We start from the raw sequence: 11,533 nt of genomic DNA, 5'->3' as shown, positions 1-11,533 counted from the left end.
ATAAATCTTACTTGTTCAATTTCCAACTTAAATGACATATCAGAAGTCCAAAAGTCTTTGTCAAGATACCACCGTCTTTCACTCTGTACTTATGAGACGTCTAAATGAAGAGTTTGGGCTTTAGAAGATAGAATTACTACTTAAAACACTGCCTTTCAAAATCCCGTATACATTTCTATTCTTCAAGCTCATAATTCTACAAGCTCACCATCATCAGAAAACCTGACCAAAACTGAAAGTGCTAAAGTTTTACTTTAAATGTGATTAATGTGTAAAAATACTAAACTTAATCCTGTCAAACAGTATAGTGGTTCTACTTTATAATATCATCTCTCTGTTCCATTGTGGCATGAATACTTTTAAACTTTCAAACCTGTTTCTCAGTATTTAAGTTGGGCTATATTTTAATCTACACAGTAATAAGCAAATGACATACAAACTAATAAGTTGCTATGACTGCCAACTTGAGAGAGCTCCACAAATTTTATGGGACATAAAAAGATTCACTTTTAAGACTTTAACTGCTATTCCTCCATAAACATAAATTAAATATCATCCCCTCCGAATATTTTTCTTTCTCCTCTTCTTTGCTGTACCTCTTTTTATACTTTTTTAGGACCAGTTTTACTTGACTTATCGACATACAATTTACACACATACAACTGAAATGAACAAATGCTTAGTTTTCATAGAATGCAATATCCACTTACAGCATCTTGGCCTTAATCCAACATACTCCATGTAAATATACCCCGTAAAGCTGTTTATGCATGAACAGCTGATGCAACTGAAAACTGTCAATCAGGAGATGATCTGCATGCATACATAAACGTATCTAGCTTTTTTCCTGACCTCAAGGATTCATCGGTTTTAAAGCAGAGCAAGCAAACGCAAGACCTGTCTTACGCGTACTTCATTTGTCACAGGCCCCAAAACGTAAGCATTACATTGTTCTGCAACTTAAATATGGGCACATAGGCATAAAGACCTACACCAATCTTCCTGTATAACACAACTTCTACTCTATTTCTGTTGATCATGATTTTTCATGTCAAAATATTAAAAAAATATTCAAGTATTTCCAGCAAAACAGTACTGCTACAAGTTATTTAATCTGCAAGTACACATGGGACCTATTTTGCTTACCAGAAAACAGAAGAACTTCCTAAAACATCAATTTTAAAAATGAGTAATGAGTTAAAGATGTTCAAAGATCTTATCCTCAGTTCTTGAGAAATCTTACAGTAGCTGGACATAAACACGTGAGGCATAATGAACTCTTAGCTATTTGTTTGGTATGCTCTTTCAGATGGATCCATAACATTTCTTTAAAAGGAATTTAAGGAAAGATTGAAATAGAGTATCACAAAACAGGTGACATACATCTCTTGCTAAGGAGGCAGCATTAAAAGGGGGGTAGTAACAAAGAAGAAAAGATGAAAAGCAGTACATTTAGTTAGCATCCTTAAAAGCAAACCCTTTTTTCATAAAAGTTTGGACACAATATTTCCATTCAGAGAAACCATTTTCTTCCTGGTCAGTTAAAAAAGAGTTCAAAAGGTCAAAGTAAGATTTCATAAATTCTACAGTTTCTTAAACATTCTACTAAAGTTGGAATGACACAGTTTTGGGGGTATAGAAAAAGTAAAGTGAATGAAAAAGTGTTTCAAGAACGTTAAAGATTTTCCCTTCTAAAAGTCCATAACAACAAGCTCACCTGTATGCATCGTCTTCTTTCAAGTCTCATATCATCCTGGGGGGTTGTGGGGACAGGGGGAGTCCAGCAGGAAACAACACTGCAAAATGAAGAAAAAATACGAAGTATAAATACAACCAGTAAGATATCTCAAGAAATGTAAACCTCTGTTCTACAGGCTTCACATAATGCCTAGTTCAATCCTAGCTACCAGGTAGAACCACAGAAGTAATCGTAGGAAGTTCCAACAGAAAATGAAGTTTTCCAAAAACTTCCTAAAAGTAGAGGTGGACATCACAAAGACCATCTTGCAGTGACGTTAATTGTTAGGAAAACACGAGCTGCCAAAATTTCAAGGATTAACATAACTTTCAACCCATCATTGAACATTTCTGAAAACTGAGGTAATCCAAACAAACTTTTCTCAAACCTGCAAAATTGAAACTCAGAATAGCATTTGCAAAGCAAGGCTGAACTTCTGTGGAATTTTGCCAAATCAACAAGCTACAGAATTGCAAGTGCACATAAATCCACAATGTACAACCCCATTTTTCCTCCTATGACACTGAACTAGGTTCACCTTAGACTAAATTAAAAAAAAAATGCTCAGAATGATAAAATTACAACTTTCTGCAAGACAAGGAGATATAAAAAGGTGAGTTTCCACGAAACAGTCTCTCATAGAAGTTACAAAGTATTGTGTGACTATACAAGAAAAAAAAAAGACAAAAACAAAAAGCACCATCTAACCAACCCCTGGTCAAAGTAGTTTTCAATGATTTGCTTTTCACGCGCTCTCCAATGAAATGTTGGTACTATACAACTGATGCAGACATCAAAAGCTCTCACTAATAAATGAGAATGTTAGTGAACTTCAGCAAATTGCTTAACAGCTCAATTAAATTGTAGAGTCTAGATTATTACAATTTAAACACCTCCCAATATATAACTCCAGAAAAGTGTTTCTAGCCTGAAATGCACTTAGGTACTGCAATTTGAGCAGAAAATACTGCATTTCACATTCATTTCTTGATCAACAATAACTGTGTAAGTACTGCATCTTCCCTAAGCCCAGCTACCAGTTCTGCCACCATGCCACAGAAGCGTGACATACACACACAAAAGCAAGTGGTGGCAAGACAAAGAATTACTTTTTCAATACACATAGCAGTATATGCTGCAGTGGGTTGTTATTTTGTGAGCAGGTGAATTATCGCTGTCATGCCTCCAAAAGAGGAAGGGGGCAAATAAAATCTGGCCACCCCCCATCACAAACCAACAGCCTTAGTTTTCCACGAGAGAAATTCCACAGACACCTCGAACATCAGTGCCATACCCTCAGTAGCCATGACCTTGGCAAGGCTGATGAGTACTGTCTAAGGCTACACAGGATCCTACAAACTAGGTGCTTACATGCCTAAATTGCTTCAGTTTGGACAAAAAAAAAAAAAAAAAACTCAGCCTGGTACTTATGCTAAACGTATACACCACACAAACAGAAGCAGTGAGTGGCTTGCACTAAGCTTAGCCCAGCTAAACTGAGCAGTCACCCACCTGCATTCAAGAACAAGAAGAGAGGAAGGAAGACCAAGCTCTTCTGTACACTAAACAGTCACCAGATTTAAACAAACAAACAGCAAAAATCCTCAAGTGCTAGGTACATCCAGCCTGCATTGGTATCTCAAGGCCAAAGAGCTGTATTCCCATTTTTGAAAGCTCTCTCTAGCCAAGATTTTTTTTTTTAATTGCAGTATCTGTAGACATTAATATTAGAGAAAGTCTTTCCAAGAGAAGCTGTGAGGTCTGGAAACATCACTGTTTTGTCTCTGCCACCTTGCAGCTCAAATACAGAGAGGATTCCCTCTCATTCACCTCAGCACAAGGCCAGTTTCAATACTGTCAGCTTAGTTCAAACTATCAACAAATGTAGTTTGAGAAAACCCAGCTGATTTTCAGCCAAAACAGATTGTAGAACATTCATATAGAGACTTCTGCCAGTCCTGCACCGGGCATGGTAAGCTCCAAAAGAAGCACACTAGCACATCTCCAGTGCTTTCCAACAGCCTAGTGCTGTACCAAACCCACGGCAACTCCAGCAACATACAGCACAGCGCTGTCCCGGGCAAAGAGACTGCAAACTTTCTATTCTGAAATGTAAGAAAAGGAAACCATTTAATAACAATGTGCCATCCAGCAAACACAGAGAATTTCAAGCTATAGCTACTAAACTTCACACACAGCTTATTTTGTCACAGCAGTGCACCAGCTTCATCCATATGGGAAGCTCTGCCTTTTGCTGATTGCAAATTAATCTCAAATGTTTTTAAGATCACTTATAATACTAACTCTGAAAAAGTATCCGCCTTGCAAAGGATTGACAAAGGTATAAAAAAGGAGAAACCAAACTGGAAAGGTATCACACAGAGACCTGAATAATTTTTGAACTGAGAAGATTAAGTCAGATCTACAGGCAGTAAGGAAGAGTTGCTGGTGTAACTAAAGTCATTAACAGCTCATTAACCAGGAATCTGTACATCCACCCACCTCATAGCTAACCAGCAGAACATGCCCATCACAAACTAAGGCATTTCTTCCATCTGCTTACTTTAGTGGGACAATTACCAGATTCTGAAGAACTGGACCACTATTGTGGAAGTGGGGACCTTAGGTCAGGAGCAGAAAGGCAGGTGGGTGTCTGTCATAGTGCTGTGTTCTAAGAAGGGATCCACAATATAAAAATAATTTTAGAACACCAGCCCAAAACAAGGATAATGAGTTTCTGTGACTGTATCAATAGCACAGATACACAACATAAAGGGTAACATTTTAAACTATTTTTTTCTTTTTAAAATAGATACGGTCAAATCACATAATAGCTGCAGGGGCAACACATTTCAACTGTCTTCTATCATGCCTCTGCTTTGCTGACTTCTTAAAACTGAAATGACCTTTACACAGCCCATAAAAAGGGCTGCCCCTTTTAGATGATAAATTGATGATGAGAGTAGAACAAATCCCACTCATCACACAATCTGCAAGGTCACTACTAGAAAAGAAATGGATCCCCTCAATAACATTTATTGGGCTTCAAGAACCCAGCTTGATTTACTGACTGGTACGTAACAGAAGTGAACTGGGTTTAAAGAAGTAGAAGAAGAGATGACAAAGGTGTTGAAAAGCAAATTATTGGAAGTTGTATAGCAAGCAAAAGAATAACTGAAGTATTTCATTTAAATGAAGAGAGCAATTCTTAGAAAACAATTGCGTACGAAGCTACCATGCTAAAACTGTTCTTCAAGGTTTCATTTCCTGTTTTAATTACAGCTGTTCTTCATCTGTCCTTACCTACACAATGCTCTTCTGAACTCTTCAAGGTATAGATAATGGGATTACCCTCCTACTCAAAGCAATTCCACATTCATGAATAATTTCAAGTGTAGAGTTCAACTTTACTGCAAAATATTTAGTTAAATTAACAGAAGGTGCTGAGCAAGCATATTTTACCCCAGATCATACTCCATATTGTAAAGATGGTGACTACGACAAACATCAAGCTTTTACCTGTCCCTAACTTTTTCTCACACTGGAAGCTGAGTTTCCCCATTAGCCTCTTTGAGGATGTGCGCATTATCCCACCGTATTCCTCAACAGCATTCTCTCCTTCCTTCAAGGACACTTAATAGCCAACTCACTTGCCATTAGGTTCACCGTAAACCAAAGCTGGTTTCAGAGCAGACATACATACAAAAACCTAACAAAGTGCAAAAACCATTATTAACTTCTCTCTAGAGAGGTGTCATCATCCTTCCCCGTTTCTCTTTTTTTGTGTTTGCCTGGATATCAAATTAGATTGTGAGTTTTTGCAAATGGGGACAATTTTATAACATATGAACACAACAGGAATCCAGTTCAGCTGAATCTAAGAGCAGCAGAGCAGCAAGTTGTGTTTTCTTAAACTTCATTATTTCATAAACCTAAAAATGTAGGCAGTCGTATAATGTGTTGAATGTTTAGTTTATATAATAGATATTAATTTAAAGCATCTTCAATTCAAAGATTGTTCCATCCACTGCAAGCATGCAAAGTGTTAAATGCAACAACCATAAACACCTTTTTAAAAGAGGTCACATTTTCACTACAATCTTAGTTTCATTTCCAGCATCTATGAAGCACTCTTTCATGAGAGATTTAAATGACAGTTTTCAGAACATCAATAACAGAACACCTAAGAGCTCGAATTAAAAGATAAATCTGCTGGGGAGGGTTTTACTTTTTATATTTTACTAATTAAAACACTTCCTAGAGAGATTAGTTGTCCTTATTTGGTATCACTGCATTGTAAGATTCTACATGAAACCTTTAGTGAAGAATTGGAAGATTGTGCTAATACCAACCAAGTTCAGGAAGTTCCTTTTTCCTCTGTGAAAGGTTATTTTGTAACTTCTCTGGTACTTCATGAGTATTACTTGAGAAATCTCTGACACCCACTGTTGTCTGAGACGAACATAATTCAGGTCACTGACCTTCAGCAAATGCAAGCCTGTTGCTAGCAACATAAAATATAAATACTTGCTGAGATGCAAAAATACTTGTTTATTTACTGGTAAAATTATCCTGAACTATATACCATTATGTTGAAATGATTACCTTGAGATGGTTAACACGCTGGAATACAATGGAAAGAGACATACATAAAGCAATAAAATAACAATTTTGTAAGCTTTTGTTAGTCTGCATCTCAACAGTGTGCTCTTGAAACCCATGGACAACAAGTGATGCTGCTCAACACAAGACATACAGGGAAAAAGGTTCACCAAACAGATTTGGTACATTATTTAAAATACCGCATAATAAAACATGAACTAAAACCAATACTAATGGACTTTTTAATAAATAAATAAATCCCAGGGGGAATTTAGCTAGTTGTTGTCAACTTTTAGGACAAGTTCCCAGAGACACACAGTTGAGGAGCTCCAGAACTGCTGTTCTGGAGTTCGCACATCCACTGTGGTTTGTTACTATAGTGGTAAAACCCTGCCTGTTTGGGTATACAGACACGCATCTGGTCAAAATACACAGGTAATCTGTGGCACAAAGTGGAGCCCAGGAGGCTCCCTCTGAGCACCAGGCAGCCCTTCTGTGCTGTGCAGGTGAGGAGCCCTGGCACAGGCTGCCCAGAGAGCTGTGGGGTCTCCTCCTTGGGGATCTCCAAAAGCCGCCTGGACACGGCCCTGGGCAGCCTGCTCTGGGTGGCCCTGCTTGGGCAGGGCTTGGAGCAGGTGGCCTCCAGGGGTCCCTTCCCACCTCAGCCATCCTCTGAAATCTAGTCAAATTAGAGTGACTGCAGGAAAGCTATGGTAACACAATTTAGTTGCTGTACATTTCTTAAGTATAAACAACGCGGTTTAAATGCTATCTCCATTGCTCCGGACAGCAATACCGACCCTCAGTTAAGAAGCTACCTTTAAAATGTTAATTTTAAAAAAAAATACCACACAGCAGTATTTACTGCTTCTCTTTACTTAGGGTAAAACAGATGTGATGTTATTTTTCTTTCGTTCTCTTATATTATTGCATATCAGGCTTCATATATCTCAAGTACTACACAGAACTCAGTACAATGCCTCACATTCACACAAAAAAAACCATACACAACTAAAAGTACATATGGCTTCAGCATATAAACCCAATAAACTCCTGCAGTTTTACAGTCACCTGTCCTCAGTTTCGTTAGCACATCCAACAGAACCACGAATACAGTCACCTTCACTTGTTCGTTTAACCCATACTTCAGACAGGGAACGTTAAAGTTATGGGAAAAGGACATTTTTGTACATGGCTGGCTCTCAAGCCTATACGAGAAGGCACCTATCAGAACTTAGTTTATACTAAACTTCACTAACACACCATTCATCCTAAGAGCTTGTGTTATCCTTTTCACTGCCAAAGGGGTTTAATGTACACTGCTAAATGAGAAGACTACGTTAGCTTCTAGATCAACATTTGTGAGACACTTATGAAACAATTACATCTAAAACAAAACATACCCCACCATCCTTGTTCTTGTATACTGTCAAATTGCGATTCTCAGTGCTCCAAAAAGCACTAGTTCCTCTAAAAAAGAAAATACTGTGAATGACTGGTTTCACTCTTATGCTAAATTTACACCATGTGATGCAAGAACCCATCCTTTAAGTGTGAAAGCATGTGCAAACAGCTTTGCTGAAATCACAGAGTTTCTCACCCAAATTCGAATCTGGCAAAGGCAGAACTACAGTTGCACTTCAGCAAGAATTTCTCAGCAGCAGTACCGCTTAAGCGGCCCGTATCCTTTCCACTGCGACCTGCTTGGCTGAGACAGTGCTACTATTACAGAGCCGCCCAGCAAACCGCGCTGGGGAGCTGATCCAGGTGGGGAACCCTGGGGAGCAGGAGAAAAGACACCCCCCGTGTTTAACCCGTGCCACTTCTCTCACCTGCATCACTACGGGCAGGCAGCAAAACTGAAGGAGCAGCCTCGAGGCAGGGACAAACAGCCGGGACACAAAGGGGCTCCCTCAGCCAGTGATGCTGTCAAAGTCCTAGGGATGGGGGTGCACCTAATGTCATTGCAGACAGACCCAGAACAGTGTCACACCAGCCTTAATGAGGTAAGACTTCAGGGTGCAACCTGGATCTCCAAAATACCTGATTTATAACATGCATTTTTTTAAACCTGGCCTCTTTATGAATAAGAACGCATAACTCTCCCTTCTGAAAAATGTACTCTTTTCCTTGAACTGAAGTGTAAACCTGATACTCGACCCATACAGCCAGACAACTCAGGAGCTGTTTTTTAAAAATTTGGTTGTTCGTCCTGTCTGTGGATTTTTTCACAATACTGACAATATAATGAGCCATGGATTAGAGTGGGGAATTGCCTTTTTTTTCCACCTATGTAACAGTGTCAAGCAAAATGGACATGGTTAAGTGTTACCTGTTTTAGAGCAGCAAAGTCATACCACTCTACTTCCTTTGCCCTCTCTGATCCAACAGAAGCAGAGAGATGCTACAACAGGAGTTGCCCATCCCCTGCAGTATCAGCTACAAAATTCACAAAGGTTTGATGTCACTGAACTGTTAGAGCCAACTACTTTCTTTCTCATGTTAACATACTTCCTAACTATAACTTCCTTAAAAGGTGGCATCTTATGTGCAAAGATTAAATTATTTTAGAAATGGAGCCTTTTCAGTTAATGTGTAATACATGAAATAAACGGAAGCATATGAGTAAAGTCATACTTCAAAGCAGAGTATCTATGAGGGCTGTAAACTAGTTCATCCAGTTTAATTTGCTCTCATCGTTGTGAAATGCTTTTCAGCGCAGAGATTTTTCCATTGATGTCCCCAAAAACATAGATCATTTCATTTACAAAGAACTGTTTCTGCTCCTTGTGGTTGCGAAAAGAACTTCAGAAATGCAAAGCAATACATATGCCCCTACGTATTGCCATCCATCAGTTTACAGCTTTCAATCTGAAAAGTCTGAAGACAGCGTAACCTTCCTACTCTTCTCTTTTTTTTCAGCCATAAAGCCAGTAAGCAAAGAAAGAACTAAAGGAATAACTAATATATCCACAGAAAGTGGCAAACTACTCAATTTATAAAACTTTACTACATCCTAGTTGTTATGTACAGCTTCCTATTCTTCCCATTTAGAGATCGTTAACTATTATTTCCATCCTCTCCTGTCCTTTTATCTACAAAATAGACCACCTGCTTCTCAGGGACTTGGCAAGACAGGAGTGCAGCTACTTCAACCTATTTATCCTAGAGCTGGGACAGCATTTGCAGTGCTTTCCAGGCAAGTGATGTGTACCGAAATGCTCTAACCTCTCAAAATCTGCAAGGGCTCAGACCTACAGCACACATATGTACAGATGCAATACGCACGCACTCTGCATGGCCATAGGTACGTGAGGGAAGGGCGGTTCTTTGCTGCAAGTACAGATTAGGTTTACTGCAATGCCTTTATAGTGATGAAAAGATAAAACCATATTTTTCAACAGGTGCAGACAACAGTTTCTTCCAAAAAGTTTGCCATTAAACTGATATTAAGAAGTTATAAAAAAAGAACTCCAAGAAATAGAAGAAAAAACAGACACCTGAACTGTATAGTACAGTCAGCAGGGCTTTAAACAAAACATCGGGATACATTCAGTTCAGTGGAGTCCAGCTTTCTAAGTGACCCATACCTAACGAATTCAGATGTTACTGGGTTTTGCTGTAATTGCTGTTTCCTTGTTTTAATTTCTTTTTCTTTTTCCTTTCTAATTCTGCCCTGAAGCATGATAAATTCCCTATCAAGCCACAAGGTACACGTAACAGGAAATGGAAAGTAACTAATTCATAGGTCATTATCTTGTTTTAATCAACATGGTTTCTGACCGATTCTGTTAAAGTAACTTCTTAGAATAACTACTGTAAAATCTGACTCAGACCACAACAAACTCTGTTGCAAAAATACTTTATATAGGAATCCCTATATAGGATCCCTTTATATAGGATCCCTTTATATAGGATCCCTTTATATAGGATCCCTAGGAAATTACCTGTATAGCTTCTATGGCATGTCTAAATGAAGGAAGACTATTTCTCCAGCAGACAGTTTCCCACCTTAGTTCAAAGGCAATCTATAGTTACATATTTCAAGTATATTTATAACAACCTAGATGTTGGTTGCCCTGATACAGTAATATTTTTATCTTGAAAGCTTCTGAATTGCTTTACTACATAACAATACGCACACCTATAGTTTTTGAAATTAAAACAAAACAACAGCTACCTGTAAACTGCCAGTTAGCTCTGCAAATAGTACTTATTTATATAGCTGATAAGTGGCTTGTTGGAACAATATATTGGTTTGTGTGCCTTTTCTAGTACTTTTTAACCTCTCCAAACACACCATGGAATAACTGCTGCTTAACTGATCCCCAGAGGACAGCTCCCATTGACAGCTGCAGTGCCACAATCTAATTTTGCCCTTCATTATCTCAGAGATTTAGACAGAAGACGCATACACACAGCTAGGTACTCTCTAGTCATATGTGAGCCATATGCCTGGGTCTTAAAGCAGACTTTACCCCCGAATCCCTGTATCTTCTGCCAGAGCATGTACGCTCCTGATAAGAACAGTGGTAATGAAGAATTACTGCTGATAAACTTTCTACTTTAATACAATAAATCATTTAACTCTTTCAGCCTAAATCGTAGCTTGAAAACTGACACTTGTCTACTTCTGCCTTGTATCCAAAGAAACTAAATGAAAGTATTTAGTTCTCAAACATCTCAATTTTCCTTAATGCATCTGTCAGACTTCATCCACTTAGATGTTTGGGTTTTTTTTTTCCTCCTTGATAATTGTTCAGGTACGTTTCTGATCCAACGTATCTAAAAGGAACATATAAAGAAAGAGATTATAAAGAAAGAGATTTCTTCAGTTACAAACACATTTTTCTCATCCCGGAAGTCCTGCAGAACTCAATGTAAACTTTCTCTAAAATATATATATATATACATACATACACACACACTTTTTTTTTCTCTAGCACTTAAAAAAATCAACCAATAAGGTACCCAAATCTTGCATCTTCCTAACAAGGCTTCGGCCACAACATGAGTCTGAGGGCAAACTGATCAGTGACTAGGAGAATGATTAAAGCAACCACATCTACGGTACAAGTATTTAAGAAGCCTGGAATTAGACAGAGGACGGCCTCAGCTCTTAAGAAATAAAAAGGAGAAAGTTATTTCTTTCTCTCAAGGTAATAAACAAGACACGGTCCATCTTATCATCAG

The 11,533-nt window shown here is 38.3% G+C and overlaps 1 protein-coding gene across 2 annotated transcripts in view; it reads right to left on the bottom strand.

Annotated features, from left to right (window-relative positions):
• DYRK1A (dual specificity tyrosine phosphorylation regulated kinase 1A) overlaps positions 1-11,533 on the bottom strand; it is a 91,539-nt gene that overhangs the window by 59,202 nt on the left and 20,804 nt on the right. For both annotated transcript variants that reach the window (XM_040577469.1, XM_040577478.1), the window contains exon 2: positions 1,718-1,796. In XM_040577469.1, the coding sequence (XP_040433403.1) occupies positions 1,718-1,727 (10 nt within the window). In that variant the 5' untranslated portion in view covers positions 1,728-1,796. The remainder of the gene's footprint in view (positions 1-1,717; positions 1,797-11,533) is intronic.

This window comes from Cygnus olor, chromosome 1 (genome assembly GCF_009769625.2).
Source record: "Cygnus olor isolate bCygOlo1 chromosome 1, bCygOlo1.pri.v2, whole genome shotgun sequence".
In the NCBI taxonomy this organism is placed as follows: Eukaryota; Metazoa; Chordata; class Aves; order Anseriformes; family Anatidae; genus Cygnus; species Cygnus olor.
The sequence above is the reverse complement of the archived record's forward strand: the minus strand, read 5'-3'. Positions and strand labels throughout refer to the sequence as shown.